This window comes from Urtica dioica, chromosome 10 (assembly GCF_054948205.1).
Source record: "Urtica dioica subsp. dioica isolate 48M chromosome 10, U.dioica_male_clone48M_v1_H2, whole genome shotgun sequence".
Classification (NCBI taxonomy): Eukaryota; Viridiplantae; Streptophyta; class Magnoliopsida; order Rosales; family Urticaceae; genus Urtica; species Urtica dioica.
In genome coordinates this window covers 1,509,873-1,527,955 of record NC_142765.1, presented here as the reverse complement: position 1 = coordinate 1,527,955, position 18,083 = coordinate 1,509,873, and the positions used below count along the sequence as shown (strand labels likewise).

General features: G+C 39.4%; 5 protein-coding genes across 5 annotated transcripts in view; 3 read left to right on the top strand and 2 right to left on the bottom strand.

Moving 5' to 3' along the window:
• Positions 1-13,389, top strand: part of LOC149382906 (uncharacterized) — a 79,386-nt gene extending 65,997 nt beyond the window's left edge. Inside the window, exon 2 of the mRNA XM_089628488.1 lies at positions 13,017-13,389. Coding sequence (XP_089484614.1) covers positions 13,017-13,202 — 186 coding nt within the window. The 3' untranslated portion in view covers positions 13,203-13,389. The remainder of the gene's footprint in view (positions 1-13,016) is intronic.
• LOC149382904 (purple acid phosphatase 4-like) overlaps positions 1-18,083 on the bottom strand; it is a 77,181-nt gene that overhangs the window by 54,658 nt on the left and 4,440 nt on the right. The window lies entirely within an intron of this gene.
• LOC149382908 (uncharacterized) lies at positions 1,963-2,841 on the top strand. Its single transcript, XM_089628798.1, has 2 exons — positions 1,963-2,026; positions 2,264-2,841. Exons 1-2 carry the CDS (start codon positions 1,963-1,965, stop codon positions 2,839-2,841), a joined length of 642 nt encoding a protein of 213 aa, XP_089484924.1.
• Positions 7,706-9,504, top strand: LOC149382907 (pentatricopeptide repeat-containing protein At3g53170-like). Its single transcript, XM_089628794.1, has 3 exons — positions 7,706-8,073; positions 8,492-9,038; positions 9,117-9,504. Exons 1-3 carry the CDS (start codon positions 8,055-8,057, stop codon positions 9,502-9,504), a joined length of 954 nt encoding a protein of 317 aa, XP_089484920.1. The 5' UTR covers positions 7,706-8,054.
• On the bottom strand, positions 14,057-16,923 carry LOC149382905 (uncharacterized). Its single transcript, XM_089628898.1, has 4 exons — positions 16,699-16,923; positions 15,979-16,316; positions 15,644-15,898; positions 14,057-14,717 (listed from the first exon to the last, which is right to left on the bottom strand). Exons 1-4 carry the CDS (start codon positions 16,921-16,923, stop codon positions 14,057-14,059), a joined length of 1,479 nt encoding a protein of 492 aa, XP_089485024.1.

Here is an 18,083-nt window from a genome sequence, read left to right as displayed (position 1 = left end):
ATGCATATGCCTCTGTTGAAGAAGATCGATTGGATTTTGTCAAAGCAATAAAAAAACTTTGAGGTCGGAAATCTACCAAGGTATTCAAGATGCTATTAATAGAGGAGATACTGACGCATGTACGATTGGAAAAAGAATTATTCTTCCGTCAAGTCACACCGGAAGCTAGAATTATCTATGATTCCAGGCCAAAAACCAGAAGACAGACTAGATATAATAACAAGAGTGTTCAAAATGAAATTAAATCAAATACTACAAACCATCAAACTCGGAACTATATTTGGACAAATTATTGCTGATTTATATGTTGTTGAATTCCAAAAACGAGGATTGCCACATTGTCATTTTTATTCTGGTTACATCCAAAAAATAAAATTCATGATCCAACACAAAGAGATAAAATTATTTCAGCGGAGATACCAAATCCTGTGACTGATTTATTGGGATATAATATAGTCACGGAATTTATGATACATGGACCATGTGGTCTTGCAAAGACAAATGTTGTATGCATGAAAAATTCAACATGTTCTAAAAAATTTCCAAAACAATACAAAAATGAAACAACGATTGACGATAATGGAATTATAAATTATAAGCGCAAAATTACTAATTTATTTTCAGAAAAAGAACACATCAAATTGGATAATAGATTTGTTGTACCTTATAATAGAGAACTCTGTCTGAAATTTTGCGCCCATATCAATACCGAAATTCGTTCTCAATCAATGGTAATAAAATACCTATTTAAATACTTGACAAAAGGACCAGATCGTGTACGAGCATTTTTTGAAGAGAATTTTTGCTTAGAAAATTCAACCCATACTAATATTACAGAAGTAGATGAAATAAAAAAAAATTATATTAACTGTCGTTACATTACAACCTATGAAGCTATATGGAGATTATTTCAGTATCCTATACATCATAGAATATCTGCTATTCAAATATTATTAATTCATCTACCGTACACACAAAATATTACATATCGTTCTGACCAACAACTTGAAAATATTTTACGCCAACCTGGGATTCAGAAAACAACTTTAACAGAATGGATGACGATTAATAAAACTAACGATGAAGCTAGAAAGTTGACGTACACAGAATTCCCAAAAAAATGGGTTTGGAACAACAGAGACAAAATATGGACTCCAAGACATTCTGGTCATACAACTGGTCGAACGTATTACGTTCATCCAAATTCAGGAGAAATATATTATTTAAGATTATTATTAAATCATAAAAAAGGTCCGACAAGCTTTGAATCTCTAAAAACAATCGATAACACTAAATCATTACGTGATGACTTAAATAACAAACTTTTAAGAGATGAGTTAAACTACGATAAAAATAAATTAATAGAAGAAAATTTGAAATTAGTTGATCAGTTAAATGATGAACAAAAAGTCATCTATGAGAAAATTTTGAGTTCTATCACAAATCCCAACCACAAACTATTTTTTATTTCTGGGCAAGGAGGAACCGGAAAAACATATTTATGGAACACTATGATTACTAAATTGAGATCAAATAATCAAATTGTTTAGCTGTTGCATCATATGGAATAGCATCTTTATTATTACCAAATGGGAGAACAACACATTCTAGATTTAAAATACATTTATCTATAGATAAATTTTCTACCTGTTATATAAAAAAACAGACACAATTGGCAAAACTAATTGAAAAAACATCTCTTATACTATGGGATGAGGTGCCAATGAATAGCAAATATTGTTTTGAAGCTATAGACAAATCATTACAAGATTTGAGAAATAATTATGACACACCATTTGGAGGAATGACCATAGTATTAGGTTGAGATTTCCGTCAAATTTTACCTATCATATCATCAGGGTCTAAAGAACATATAATTGATGCAACTTTGACTAACTCTTATCTATGGAAACATTTTGATATATTAACATTAAAAAAAATATACGGCTCTACCTACCTAATATGTCTTTAGAACAGAAAGAGGAAATTAAAGAATTTTCCGCATGGATTTTAAATATTGGAGATGGTACTATAGAAGGAATCAAAGATTCGGAAAATGAAGATGCCACGTGGATACAAATACCTGAAAGATTTATACTACATTATGATTCTAACCCAATTGAAATAATTTCTCATTCGATATATACCGACTTGCTTACTAAATTCACGGATATTGAATATTTAAAACAACGCACAATTGTTGCCCCAAAAAATAGTACCGTTGATCAAATAAATCAGTACATATTATCATTAATTCCTACAGATTCAAGAACTTATTATAGTTGTGACACGATATCACCATCACATGGAAACATTGACGAGCTAAATCTTATATATCCAGAGGAATTTTTAAATACTCTAAATTTTAATGGGCTACCACCACATGAATTAACTCTAAAAATAGGAACGACAATCATGCTATTACGAAATCTAAACCAATCTTTAGGACTATGTAATGGAACCAGGTTACTAATCACACAATTGACAAATAGAATAATTGAAGGAGAAATCATCAATTATGATAATAAGAATGAAAATGTATATATTCCTAGAATAGAGATCACGGTACATGAATCAAAATGGCCTTTTGTTTTGAAAAGAAGACAATTTCCTGTTAAAATTTCATATGCAATGAAAATAAATAAAAGTCAAGAACAATCTCTTGATAAAATTGGTTTGTACATAGAAAATGAAATTTTCACTCATGGTCAATTATACGTAGCTTTGTCAAGAGTAAAATCACCAAAAGGGTTATTTGTATTAATTCATGAATCTACGAACAAATATCCGAATCATGTAAAAAACATTGTTTATAAAGAAATTATCTATAATACAAAATAGCAAAAGATGCATTATGTTTCTTATGAAATCTATATTCGTGATTGCATATACCATTATTTTAATATGACAAACAATGACAAAACCAATTAAATCAATAAGACCAAACCGACTGTACAATATGGTCAAACACAGGTTTGTAAAAGTTTTGTAAGCAAAGACCTCATTGTTTTATGGATTAGAAGTCTTGATCATGTTACGATCGAGTAAGGGGGTAAGTATTTAATATTTATATAATTTTCAAAGACACTCATCACTGTAAAATTTATTCATATCAATATTGACTTTTAACCAGCATCAAATAGTTAATGTGTTAGAGACACTTTAATCACTCCATTAATGAAATCGGATGATGACCACTCCACAAATATTTTGACAGATAACACTAGATATCAAATATCATTATTTTATGTAAATATAAATACTTTTATTTTTGTTAATAGTATTGTTAATTTTTTTTCTTCAGTAACGGTCATCGTTCACCCAATATATACGATAACATCAAGGAAACAATAGATATCATCAGGTAAAAGTACTTTTTAATATTTATTTATAGAAATTATAAATTATGAATAAATTTATTTTGGATAATTGCAGGGAAATTCGATGAAGAAGTCGGCTATTAATCATTAATATTAATATGCGTAGCCATTACTCATCATTTGAGAATATTTGTAAAGACATAGAAAAACATGTATTTTTCCCGGGGTCACATGTGTATCGTGACTTCTGGCTTTAGTTTATAATCCAAGTACAGTATTTCGTCTACAATTTTAATGTACGCAAAATGATAGATTATATAAAATTGCTGCAATTTTGCCATTATTCTCATATTGGGTTACATCTTTTAGGCATCAAATCATGCGCATATCTCTTCAATGTAAAAATCAGATTATTTTGAATTTGACATTCAATGATATCAATTATGTATAGAATAAGATTGTCATAAAAACATGAGGATTTTTTCCCCGAAATAATTAATATAATCATGTTTCATATCAAATTAACACCCAGTTTTTCTTCAAAAATATACTAACTAAAACAGTCAACCCGCGGCAACGCGCGGGCAACTAACTCGTACTTATCTAAAGGATACTAAAGACCAAAAATATAATAAAATAACTGTTCTTAAATTGAAGCTATAAAACGTCGTTATTTTAAAAAAGTCAAATTTATGTGGTTAACTTTTTTACAATTTTTTTTAGAATAAGTTCGAAAATTTGGTAGTGTGCAAGTTGTTTATTCTAGGATTCCAAAAAATGAAGAAGTGATATTCTATGGATTTAGGTCCAATTCATGTATGAGAATAACATATATTCTCATTATTAACCATAAATATATATCTATATATACATTATATTTCTTCTTCTTTTTTTTTTATAAATAAAATTCATGTTCTATGTATAAAAAAAAACTTTGTATTAAAGAATATTGTGTTTGGTTGTTCCTTGAATCCTATTGCTGAAGGAATCTCTCTCTCTCTCTCTCTCTCTCTCTCAAGTTGTTTGGTAGTGCTGACAGCTTTGGTTTGTTTTCATTGTGCTAGTGTTCAAATTTGAGCCACAAATCAACACATCTCTATTCGGTGAAACAAAAAAATATATTCTATATGTTTTGTTTATTCAGTGGCCTCAGAAAAGCTTATCTCTCAACCCTGGCTTAGATATGTTATTCTCATACATGAATAATCAATGATAATAATTTCATTCATGAATATATAAAGGAGTGATAAGCGCATTATAAACGTGTTTGTTTGTACTCTCGGAAGTGAAAAGAAGTTAGTTCGAGAGCATTTTCATGTGTTTTGGAGTGTTTTTCTTAATTTTCAGAGTTTGGAAGTTTCAAAATGACAAATAGAGCATCCGAGGACGACGGGGCAATCGCAAGGAGTTCAGACTAAGGGAGAAGAGGGGGCATATGGGTGTGTTGAGCCGAATTTCACGAAATTAGGCCTTAGAGTGTTTATTGAGAGGGGTTGGAAGAGTTGCAAAGCCTTGGGAGTCGAGAGTGAGCGAGATACGAAAGCATTGAAAACGGTCAAGGTAACTCGAGCTTGTTATCTTTCTTTCGCATTTAGTAGTTGACTTGAAGTTTAAAATCATGAATTCTCACTTATATGTAAGTCTACGCATTATGGTTGAGGCAAGCGATTATCGGTCGAGGCGTGATACACCAAGTTCTACCATTTTTTTAGGTTTATTGCTTTTGTGTGATTTTGTTTTATTTTATCGCTCGAGGACTAGCGACAATTCAAGTTTGGGGGTATTTGATAAGCGCGTTATAAACGTGTTTGTTTGTACTTTCGGAAGTGAAAAGAAGTTAGTTTGAGAGCATTTTCATGTGTTTTGGAGTGTTTTTCTTAATTTTCAGAGTTTGGAAGTTCAAAATGACAAATAGAGCATTGGAGGACGACGGGGCAATCGCAAGGAGTTCAGAACATCTTTCGGATCTCAATTCCGACACCCGGAGCTCACGATAGGTGGTTCAAGGTGAACCAAGCAATGCACAAACTTCCAGAGTCCTGTGCGTTCGCCATGTGCGGCTCCTGTGCGGTGCACAGCCCTGTGCGCTCACCCTGTGCGGCCCCTGTGCGGTGCACAGGCTGCCCAGAAGACCTGTGCGGTGCACAGGAAGACCTGTGCGGCGCACATGCCCCGATTCCCACTTTTTTTGTCACGCGTTTTCATTGTAATCCAAGCCGTTGGATGCGATCCGACGGCCCATATGAGCTCCGAAAAACCTAGGAAACCTACAAAAACACTTAAGTTTGTTCATAAACATATCTTTGCTTTTGTTTTTAGTTTTTGTTTTTATTCGGCCGCAAAAATCCCGGGAGAGAAGAAGCGTTCAGAGAGGATCATCGTCGCCACAATTCTCGTTTTCATCATTCACAGTTTTCATCTCTATTCTCTGAATCTTTGGAACTCCCGTTTTTATTAATATAATTCAGTTTTAGTCATGATTGCTTTATATTCATCTCCGTTTATTTTCCGTTCAATCATGCACTAAATTCATTAAGGGCTATGGTGTAGCAAGTTAGGAATATGGTTATGGATTCAATCATGTCAAATTAATATTCATATGCTCTATCATGTTTGTTTATTTTAATTCCGTGTGTAATGCTTGAATTCGATTAGCTACCGTGTTCATGATATTAGGATTGCTTAATGCTCGGAAGAGATTAGGTTAGTCGTGCACTAGGATTAATTTACCGGGATACATTCCTAGGCTAGACATAGCTAGACTGTTTCGGAGTCGTGTGAACGTTCTTGTTTTTAATGCTAGCCGTTGTTTTTAGGGGTTGAGATCGAGAGAAGATATCCCGGCATAGGTTTAGATTCTTAGATGTTCGAGAGAAATCTTAGATTACCATTATCGTGAGCGTGACTAGCAAACATAAGAGTGTGTGTTTTGTGCGTAATTCCCGAATCCGAACCATAGGAATAACTTGTGAAGCCATAGTTCTTGCTTTCTCATCATCGTAATCTATCGTTTTTTAATTGTTTTTAATTTTCATTCGTTTTCACAATCATCAAATCATTGAGTTCAATTCGTGCTAGTAATCTTGTCAATTTAATTAAACATTTTCCTCGTGGGATCGACTCGTACTTACGAACTCTACTACTTGAGCGACTACGTGCACTTGCGTACGGAAAAATCGCAACAAGGAGTCGTTTTATTTTACTGAGAAAATAGATATAGGAATGGTTATTACATTTTAGAAGCAGCAGGAGTGGAATTGATGATGGGTAGAGACTTTGGTATTAGTACTAATTCAATGATCACTAAATCACGCAAATTAAGCTTACTGTTTCAGCTTCCCCAATTATGAAATCACCCTCCTCCGATCCAGTTAGGTATTACACATTTTTACCAACATTTCGGATCTTCTCTTGGAGGTCATACAAATTATAATTATATTAAAAGTAAGGTAGGAGAATATAAGTAGTAAAAGTAATGATCGAGTACTAAGCAAGTCTGTCAAAGATCCAGCTAAAAGGGATGGGTGGCGGAGGGGGCTGTTGGGGCCTGTCCTCGAGCCTGCGGAAGCGGAGGGGCATGCCGCAGACATAGTCCTGCGCGAGGCGGGCCCGCGGGGACAGCCCCCTCAGGGAGTCCACGTTCCATGCGCGGATGAGATGCTCCGTTATGAGACGGTAGTGCGTGGCCACCTCAGAGAAGTGCTTGAACAGACTGCGGTCGCGGGGCGCCCGTCGTACATCAGCTGAGCTGGCATCCCCACCTTGCGCCGCATCATGTGGGCCATCGCCTCCACCATCCCCTCCGGGTCCACCTCGAACAGCTTGGCGGCGATGCGCGTGTATGCGGCCTCGTGCCGCTTCTCGTCTGCCGCAATGGTCCACGCGCTCGAGTCCACCCCGCTCTCGTCCTTGTACCCCTCCGTCGCGTTCAGCCGAGTCTGGTACGTCGGAAGCGCCTCCTCCGTGACCATGTCTCCCACGAGAACCACAAAATAGTCGTCGGGGATGGCCGCGGCGCGCTTCCTGATCTCGCGGATCTCGTCCTCGAACCCTTCCGAGGCCGGGTCCGGCAGCAGATCGTGGGGCTGCCAACTCTCCCTCACCGGCTTCAGAAGCGGCAACACGCTCTGCGCCGCCCACTCGTCCAGCGATCTGAACACCTCCGCTCTCTCAATCATGATTCTGCAATGAATGAATGAGTAGTTGCGAATTGATGATCATGTCATATTCATGACGCAATTAATTAATTACCTGCTGCCGCAACTTGTTACAACACCTTTTTTGCTGCAAAATGAGAATAACAAACACGGGATCTGCGAAACAGCCTAGAATAACTGTTCTCATTTTGCATGAAGAAGTGATCTGCAAAATGAGAATAACTACCAATTGTCGGATGGAGATTGGCGTCATTGAAACAGCCTCGAAGTTGGGCTTGTCGTTCGGAGCTTCTTTAACGCCCACCAAGTGTTTGATAAAAGTCCGAAACGAAAATGCCTGTACTTCTTCAAGCTGTTCGAGGCCAATCAAGTCGCCGATTCTCTGCCGCGGCTCGTCCAAGCGGAGCGACGGAGGTCAGGGACGATCGAAGGCTCAGCAGAGCAAAGAGCTGTCTCTGATCTTGCGGACTGAAGCGGCGATTCAGAACATAGAGAGGAAAGCGAATTCGACAAAGTACAATAGATTGTTGCCCAAGGCAGTCTTGGGAGCTCTTGATGACGCAATCAAGACTAATTCATGGCAGACAGCTCTCAAGGTTTATCTTCTTCTCTACACATCTCACGAACTCTCTTTTTTTATGTTATTGATTCTGTGTTCTTTCTTATACTTGGAAGTTGAATAGAAAATAACAGCCTTGGAAAATATGAATTGCATTTTGAAATGTTCAATGATCACAATGTGGCTCATAAGCTTGCTTTTGTATGTTTGAACATAAGTGAAGAGAAATTATTGTCTAATAAGTGTGTTGTTTTTGCATCCTTTTGACTATTGAATAGCAAACATTTTGTTTAACCTTTGCTCGTTTTTTTCATATGAAATTTCCATATACATAAAAAACCCCCAGTGATCCGTTGGTTTTCACCGAAAGTTTCGGCTATATCTTGCAACGAAGAAGGTAAAAAATCTACTGGCTTTTAATCCTTGGGTTGCTTTTTTTTCGACGACCCGTGTAGATATTCGCGTTACTTGGATTCAAGACTGGTACGAGCTGAGACGCCAAACGTACACGAAACTACTAATGATGCTCGGAAAACGCAAGCAGGGACGTAGGGCCCGCGAGCTCTTCGAAACGATGCTCTCCTCCGACAACCTAAATCCCGCTGTCGACGTCTGCACGGCCCTCATGAGCGCTTACGCGAACTCGGGCCTCCTCGATGACGCCTTCTCCGTACTCGACGACATGAAATCCGGCGTCTTCGACGACAGTTGTGCTCCCGACGCCTACACGTACTCGGTCCTCGTCGCGTCGTGCAGACGCCAACGGCGCCTCGACCTCGTCCCGCGGTTGCTCGACGACATGTCGTTATGCGGCGTTGAGAAGAACGACGTGACGTACAACACGCTCGTCCACGCGTACGGGAATGCCGGGATGTTTGAGGAAATGGAGTCCGCGCTCGAGGATATGATCGAGAGCGACGTTTGTCGTCCCGACATCGTCACGATGAATTCTGTCGTCGGGGCGTATGGGAACGCCGGCCGGATCGAGGAGATGGAGAGATGGTAAGGATGAATATACTCTCTATCTATTGTTTCGAAGCTAAACCGTGACTAAATTTTACGAGCAATACTCTTTAACAGGCACGACGAATTTCGAGTGATGGGGATCGAACCGGACACGAAGACGTTCAACATTCTGATAAAGTCGTTCGGGCGGGCTCGGATGTTCGAGAAGATGAACTCGGTGGTGTCGTTCATGGAGTCCTGTTTCTTCGGCCTCGACGTCGTCACTTTCAACACCGTCGTCGACTCGTTCGGGCGCGCCGGCGACGTGGACTCGATGGAGAGCCACTTCAACGCGATGAAGAACCGAGGAGTGAAGCCCAACTCGGTGACCTACTCGTCCCTCGTGTCTGCCTTCGGGCGGGTTGAACGGGTCGACTCGGTGATGAGACAAGCCCAGAACTCAGACGCGGCTCTCGACACGCCGTTCTTCAATAGTGCCATTGTAATGTATAAACTTTTGTAAACGCTCTACTTGTGAATTTGAATAAAATGGACAAGTTTTAATTCAAATTCTTGTTGCATATGAGACGTCCTTAGATTATAAATATCTTGGAATATGATAATATTTAAGGTCGATGAAATTTCGGAATGAGAATATTCGAGTAATTCAATATTATTATTCGGAACGTACTCGGAGATTTAAAAATCTCAAGAGTAAAAATAAATTCCAGAATCCCTTAAATATATTCAAGATAACGGGAAATCATATTAATTTTCTCGGTTATTTTTCAAGATTATTTTTAATTAATTAAGGACAGAATTGTGAGGTTTTATTTTAAAAGGATTTATGTGCAACATTTTGAAGGACGAGATTGAAAGAAAAAGAGGAAAGGGGGGTTGTTTCAAGAGAGGCGTGTCAATATTTGAGTGGACCACCTGTGCACGTGTGGCATGGTGAGAGAGTGCCACATGGCCACTTATTCCACTCTCCCTCTCTCTTTCGCTGCCACCTCACCATCCCTCACTCTCTATTTCTCTCATTCTCGGTCTCTCTCCGCTCTGTCTTCTCCTTCCTCACATCACTCGGCCGAAAGAATCAGACAAGGAAAAAAAAACCCGAGCTCGATCTTCAGCCGTCACCCAGCCCCATCATCACCGCCATCCTCTCTCACTCTTCTCCTTCCTTTCCTCTTCGCGCGTCACCCAGCACCGAGCCACGTCGCCGCGCGTCCACGCCGAGGAAGCACTCCGCCGCGAGCTCGCCGTGACCACCGCCCGAGGAAGAGACGCTGGGAAAGAGAGATAACACACCGAGGAGTCCAGATTCACAAGAAATTTGGGTAAGCAATCAAAACCCGAAATGGATTTTGTGATTCTAGGGTTCATACTTGGTTTTTGGGGGTTTTGGTTCCGGGTTGAATTTGGTGAAATTGCTTGGTTTTAATTGTTGTTTGGACTCGGTTAATGATGTTTGTAGCTCGAATTTGAGGTTTGAGTCCGAATTTCTTTGGTTTGGTTTGGTTTTGGCCGAAAATGTGATGAACTAGGTTTTAGTTGGGGCTTTTGATCTCTGCGTGTTTAGTGATGAACTTGAGTTGTTTTTTGAGGTTGTTCAATGTCTGGGTTTTGGTTGATAATGGCTGTTCACTGATGATTTGAATTTTGGACGAATTTTCTTTGGAAATTGCTCTTGGCCGTGTGTTTGTTTTTCTGAAATTCTGATGGTTGTTGTTATAACCTGAGGCTGTGATGATGAATCTGAGAACCTATATGTTTTGGGTTGAGTAGTGGGTTGGTCGTGAGCTGTTTGATGTGTTTGGTTTGATATGTTGTGATCGTTGTTGTGTTAGGGCGTCTTCGGTTAGTTGGTTTCGAGTTGGGTTCGCTTGAATTGGTTTTGGGTTCGGGTTTTGAATCATGATATCGGGATTTGGATTTTGAAACTGATAAGAGTTTGAGATTTAAGATGTTAACTCGTCGTTGGGTTCCAGGTTTGAATTACAGATCTTGACGGACGGACGGGAACCAAACGAGTCAAGAGCGACAAGATCAGTTTATGAAGATATCAAGTGAAAGATTTATCGAAATAAAGCTCGATTAACTCGTGAGTTTTAAATCGCTTATAGCGTTTAAATACTCTTAGATATGTACTTTCAGTATTTAAATAAATAATTTATAATTATTTATTTAATGATGTTTTTTGAATTTAATTTAATTATTCGTTTGGAATTCTCGGTTATTTTGATTTCGGATTATTTGATTTATTTAAGACTCATGATTACTCGTTGAACTTTATTTCGTATCATTCTCGATACGAGAATACGTGAGTCTTGAATAAACTTCCGAAGAACCGGGGAATAATAAATTAAATTCTCGAATTCCGAAACAACTCTAATTCCGACAACGAACCCTCTCCTCTTTAAGTAAACTCGAACCCAATAACTAACGGATGTTCAACTCCGGATGCTAGTTCTCTCGACGTTTCGACAAGTGCCAAGTGTCTCGAAGAACGTGTGAAGCAGGACATCTTCGGGAATCGTCGAGCTTTCCGTCGAACAATTCCAGGTAAGTGAGGAGACATAAGTCAACTACTTACCAAGGGTATAACCCTGTTTGTTTGTGCATTTGCTTGCTAGTAAACAAGAGTAGGTAAAAGCCTAAAAATGAATAAACTCGAAAGTTAAGGCTTTGGCCACTCTTGCTTGAAAACTTAGTTCGGGTACGCCCGTTAGGTTCAAACGCTAACTTGAACCAGCCACGTTTGCTTTGTGTATAGTTAGACCTCTCTTCTAACTCTAGGAAGTAGGTTAGAATCGAGAGGACGGAAGAGCGATAGACTCTCAAATTCAATCGAGAGTAGAGAGTTCGGAAGTCACATTTCGAGCTTTCAACTTAAATCACTAAACGAGCTTCAAAGGGAAACAATAATTTCTTTCGGGGTTTATCCCGTCACGCTCTTCCGTATATAAGTTTAACGTGTACGCTGCTAGCTGCAGTGTACCCAAACTTTAAACTCGTGTCGGTGGTACACACAAGTCCACGACTTGTGCTTGGCGGGCCATGCCGGTCCGTGCGCCGAGTACTCGAAGCAATGGGTGAAGGTCGCGCATCGCGAGCTCATTGCTAGCTGGAAGACTCATCGGAAGCTGCCTTGAGCACACCGGGGCTTAGTGGGTGAAGGTCGCGGTTCGCGAGCTCACTATGCCAGAGACCAGTGGTGCTGACGTCATGATGAAGAAAGTACCACTAGTGGATCACAGACTGGTGTTAAAACTTAGATCAGTTGACGACTGTTGCTCGAAGTCTGAAACTGGTCTCTAGTCGAACCGGAGGTTATAGCAGTGAGGAGTGTATAACCTTGCGGGACGGCTAGTATTCTAGGATGCGCGCTCATTAGTCACTTTTAGGTGATAGCTGCATCCTGTATTCTTGTTTGCTTGTTCGCACGTCACATGCTTTGCATTAGCTGCTTTTCTTTCATAAGCTAGACTCCCGCTTGCTGAGTCATTCGACTCATAGTTTTATGTCCCTTGGTAATGTAGATAAGGGCAAGGCGGCAATGTAGACAACAGAGAAGGAAACCGAGACGGGACGAATATCTCTTGACCTACGGGCTATGGGTTCTGACTCGGGAAGTAGACCTATATATATAATATTTTGAATAATATCGACTCTTCCTTAAATAATATCCCGTGTATATATGTAAAGTCGGGAGCTTCTATGTACATATATATATATGTATGTATAGGGGTCGATATACGACTTCTAATTCTAAACGAAAAACGAAAAATTTCCCGAGATTTTCGATAACCACTTTTGTTGTAAACGTTTCCGCACTTTTAATAATATTGTATTTCGTTTATTATATGTTTAATAAATTATATATTTACTTTAAATGTTTTGTTTACATTTCATTATTCATATATGATATGCTCCCGCTACGTGATGTTGGTTCCGTCAAGTCGCGGCTTGCGGGCGAGGTAACGACGCTCGCGGGTCGTGACAGCCATCGATGCTTACGGGCGGTCCGGCGAGGTGGCGAAGATGAGCCGGTGCTTCTTGGCGATGAGGGAGAGAGAGTGTTGCCCCGATCATGTCACGCTCGCCACCATGGCTCGGGCCTTCGAGGCTCACGGAATGTCCGATGTCGCTCGCGATTTCGAGAAGGTCATGCTTTCGACCAAGGACTATTCCGATATCATAAAGTTTCTTCCGAGATGAGATGATTTTATTGTTTCACCGTTTTATTGCACATATTCACGAGGAAGGAAGTGACTTAATGTCGCAATTCGCAGGTTTTTTTTTTTTTTGAGCAATTAGCGCAAATGGTCCTGACCTTTCAGCGAATTTTGGATGTCATTCCTAATTCAAATTAATCAGTAAAAATGTTCTTGAACTTTGTAATTGTTGGTAATCAAGTCTAACCATTAACAGCGTTAGATTCATGGATGAAAATTCTCACATGAAACTCATGTGCACAACCAAAAATTTTAATTCTCATTTCTTTGTTGAAGCTTCTGAATAGACTTTATACATTCATTCTCACGCTCTCCACGGACACCCAAAAACTTTCTCCGTTTTTTTTTTTTGTTATTTTCATTTTATTTGACAATCTTTATGGATTTTATACATGAAATTATTTTGTTTTGATACTATTCTAAAGTTTAATATTTGTTAAAAAGATGAGAGGCGTGGGTGTAGATAATTGAAATTCTTGTATCTGATATGAAATTAATAGAAATCATTCTTGAAGACTCACTTTTGTTGACATCAGTAATGGTTCTGCATAAATTATACATTGTTCATAGACTTGATTCAAACCTGCATAATTCTCTTCATGTGCCAAAATACAATAGTCAAATTAGCTATACCCAAAAACACTCTGTTTGAGCTGGACTATAAAAAAGACAAACAGACCACAAAATACCCAAGCTTGCAAATTCCTAATTAGCATGATGGTTACAAGTCTTTTTGTTGTGATGATCTTTTTTTCCGCAGGTGATACAAGTCATCAAAATATTCTTCCTGGTCTTCTTCACTGTCTTGCTGTTGCTACACGTCCGATATTCATCTGGTTATTCGCGTCTCATTTTTTTAGGTCTTCCTCGTTGCTTCTTGAACGTTGGACATTCAACTGGATTATTTCCAGTACGTTCCCACAATTCAGGTCCATTGATAGGCCTTATGACATGCTCATAGATTTTTTCTTGCGTAGACTTTCTCAGGCTATCATGCACAAAGTCGAATATATTCAGTCCTCTCTGCAAAATACAAGCGATGGCATGTTTGCAAGGTATACCACACAAACCCCATTTGTTGCAAGCACACTTCTTTTCCTTCAGGTCTACAACGTATTGGTCCCCGTACATGCCTCTGACTTGGAAAGCAAGATCACCACCATAATCCGCAATGCAATGTGTTGATTTTAGTTTATTCTCCTCAATAAGTTGGAAAATACGTGGCCCAACAACAGTTTTCCAGCGACTTAATTCTTTTCTCTTAGCCTCGATCCTCCTCATCATGTAGCACCTCACCATCTCGAGAAGGGTTATAATAGGTTTGTCACGAGCTTCTAAAATTGCAGAATTAAACGACTCACACAAATTGTTGAGAAGTATGTCACAAGTAGGAACATCGCTAAAATGTGATCGACTCCATTGCTTTGGATCAAGGGCAACAAGCCACTTCCATGCATTGTTGTCCAAATTTTTCATTTTTTCCAATTCTGCCTCAAACCTATTCAGATAACAGAGTTAAGCACACATACAAAAATTGTAAAAATAATACATTAGTATTGAAATTACCTTGGCTTAATTGTACTCTTAGCAGCTGCCCATAATATGATCTTTAATGGCAATCCCTTATGATTTGCTTTGAAGTTATTGTACAAGTGTCGCATGTTAAAGGATCAACAATAGCCCAATAGATTTCTAAAGCCCAACAATTGTGAAATCCCAATTGTCAAGAAGACTAATAAGCCCACTTGGAGAATAAGCCCTTCATCTAAAAGTTTCTTAGATAAGTGTAGAAGTGTTAGAATTGTGTAGAATTTCTAGACATGTAAAGAATGTCCTAGAATGGTTTAGTTATCTAGACATTTTAGGAATTCTCTAGAAGATAAAAAAATGTGTGGTCTACATTGTTTGGCCTCTACTATAAATACCCATCTACCCCCCACCAAGTCTAGCATCCAAAAATTTCAAAAAGAGTAATAGTCTCCTAAAAGTGTCTTCAAAGAGTCCCAAAAGTGTTTTTGTAGTGTGAGTCCTAAACACTTGGTCTTGTAATCTCTCTTGAGTAGTCTTAATAAAAAGTGTGAGTGTTTCCCACAAAAGAGTTGTGTTCAACAATCTGGTATCAGAGCGAGGTTGTGAGTTTGGTTGTCGGATCTCTTGAAAGTCTTAGTATGCTCTGTGGCTGTGGCTTTGACTGGTCTTCCACATCAGAAATGATTTCTTGAGATTGTTAGTGTGAGTTTTCTTTGTGTCGTGCGTAGTCCGTGACTCTGCAAGCTTTGTGTCGAAAACTAGCTTGTTTGGTATTACCGAGGTACTGCCAACACGATGGGTGATCTCCAAGTCGTCGGAGGAATTAAGAAACTCAACAGCAACAACGACAACATGTGGGCAACATGCATGATGTCCTATTTACAAGGACAAGACCTTTGGGAGGTCGTCGGAGGAAGCGAAACCACGCCACCGGAGAAAGATGCTAACGGCATCTTGCGCAAATGGAGAATCAAAGCAGGCAAAGCAATGTTTTCCTTGAAGACCACCGTTGAAGAAGAGATGTTGGAGCACATTCGCGGTATGAAGACGCCGAAAGAAGCATGGGACACGTTCGTGACGCTTTTCTCAAAGAAGAATGATACGAGGCTACAACTCTTAGAGAACGAGCTTCTATCATTTTTTCCAATTCTGCCTCAAACCTATTCAGATAACAGAGTTAAGCACACATACAAAAATTGTAAAAAATAATACATTAGTATTGAAATTACCTTGGCTTAATTGTACTCTTAGCAGCTGCCCATAATATGATCTTTAATGCCAATCCCTTATGATTTTCTTTGAAGTTATTGTACAAGTGTCGCACGTAGAATCGATGTTGCACCTCCTCTCCACAAAGTGTCCTAATAGATTCAAGAAGCCCTTTTTGGCTATCTGAAATCCATGTAACACTGGAATCCCTGTGAATATCGAGATCTTCAAGCAAAAACTCCAAAAACCACACCCATGTATCATAACACTCAGATTCAACTACAGCATATGCAATTGGATAAATTGAATTATTCGCATCAACACTAACTGCAGCAAGAAACTGGCCTTTATGCGGGCCCTTCAAAAAACAACCATCAAGTCCAATTACTCGTCGACAACCAGCCAAAAACCCGTTCTTTGTTGCAGCCATACATACATACAACCTTTGAAATTTTGGATTGACTTTCACCAGTAGCTTGAGGATAACATTTCATTTTCACTATAAATCCAGGATTAGCCCTTCTTAATTCCGCACAATAATCCCAAAGTCTAGAGTATTGCTCCTTAGTCGATCCATCAATTTGAGCCCTTGCCAACTTTCTAGCCCGATAAAATTGCCATTTGGAAATGTCAATTTGAGTATCATCATTCACTTGTTGTTTGAACCCAGCAAATGACCATGTCGGTTGAGCTCTAAATTTGTTCAAGTACTTCTCACACAACCACTTTCCATCAAGTACCTTGTTTGAAAATTCCAATTGACAACTTTGTTCTTCATATAAAGTCTTGATGACCCATGAGTCAGTGGCACTGTCAACAGATGCAAACAATGTCCATGGACATCCATCTGCACATCTAGCTCTGATTCGGACTTTGTCGTTCTTTAGAAGCCGAATATTGCGACGTGTCTTGATCACATGCTCCTTAATAGCCTTCTTCAATGAATATGCATTAGGAAATACCATGCCTATCCGATATCATAAAGTTTCTTCCGAGATGAGATGATTTTATTGCACATATTCACGAGGAAGGAAGTGACTTAATGTCGCAATTCGCAAGTAGAAAGGGGTTTTTTTTCCCGGGAAAGTTAAGCATATAGCATGTAAATGTTAATACGTTAAAATCATAGAAAAAAAAACTCAAATTAAAGTAAAATGCCATATATAGAGATTTGTTAATAATTAGCCTATAGTTAGAGGGGGGATATTAAAATAATAGCCAATCTATTAGTTTATTTAGCTAAATAGCCAATATTACACGTAGTACCAAAAATACCCTTTTCTCAACCCAAACCCTAACCAGCATCTGATCCTCAATATCAGCCTCCTCATATCACATCACCGGACGGAGGCGGAGGCGGCGGAGGAGGAGGAAAACGACCAGAGCCGCTATCAGAGGCGTCGCCGTGCCTCTCTCCCGGAGCCCCTCCGCGTCGAGCCCCTCCAGCGGGAAGTTCCACCAGTCGAGAACCTCATCGTCGTCGCCACCGTCGGAGTCGTCGTCGCCGCCGTTCAGAGTTAGATCTCCGAGGTCCCTCTGGAGGGCTCTCTGGGCGTCAAGGTCTAGGAAGAGGCCGTCGTGGCGCTGGCTGAGTTCGGCGACTCTCTGGTGGCGGTGGGCCTCGACGAGCGGGGCTGCGGCGGCGGCTTTGAGGGAGTACGGCGGTGTAGTGTTGCCGGTGAACCTGTCGATGACGGAGTCCACGGAGGGCTGCCATGGGAGATGGCCTGATTGGGAAAATGTCTGAGTAAAAATTATGATAGATCTAGTTTACGGCGGTGGAGTGTCGCCGGTGAACCTGTCGATGATGGAGTCCACGGAGGGGCTGCCGTGGGAGATGGCCTGATTGGGAAAATGTCTGAGTAAAACCACTCAGGTTTGTATAATCTAGTTTTTCTGTTTGATTAGTTATGGATCGTTGTTTATCTGATTTCTTACGCTCTGATAGATTTACTATTGTTCTTGTTACGATAAATAAGATTTACTGTTATATTTACCATGGAAACTAATGATTTACTCAATAGTTAATATGATTTACTGTCGGATTTTTAGTCCTGGATTGTTCACGGAAATAATTAGTAAATCGTATTTACTGTTAGATTAACTAGTCATATTTACCATAGAA

Bases quoted from the DNA above. Each gene is read 5' to 3' on its own strand.
- LOC149382908 (XM_089628798.1), top strand. From the start codon at position 1,963: ATGTCTTTAGAACAGAAAGAGGAAATTAAAGAATTTTCCGCATGGATT. The intron at 2,027-2,263 runs GTACTATAGAAG...TAATTCCTACAG, and splicing joins GATTTTAAATATTGGAGATG to ATTCAAGAACTTATTATAGT.
- LOC149382907 (XM_089628794.1), top strand. The intron at 9,039-9,116 runs GTAAGGATGAAT...ACTCTTTAACAG, and splicing joins ATCGAGGAGATGGAGAGATG to GCACGACGAATTTCGAGTGA.
- LOC149382905 (XM_089628898.1), bottom strand. From the start codon at position 16,923: ATGGTATTTCCTAATGCATATTCATTGAAGAAGGCTATTAAGGAGCAT. The intron at 16,317-16,698 runs GTACTTGATGGA...TGTTTTTTGAAG, and splicing joins AATTGGAATTTTCAAACAAG to GGCCCGCATAAAGGCCAGTT. The intron at 15,899-15,978 runs GTAATTTCAATA...GGTTTGAGGCAG, and splicing joins AAGAGTACAATTAAGCCAAG to AATTGGAAAAAATGATAGAA.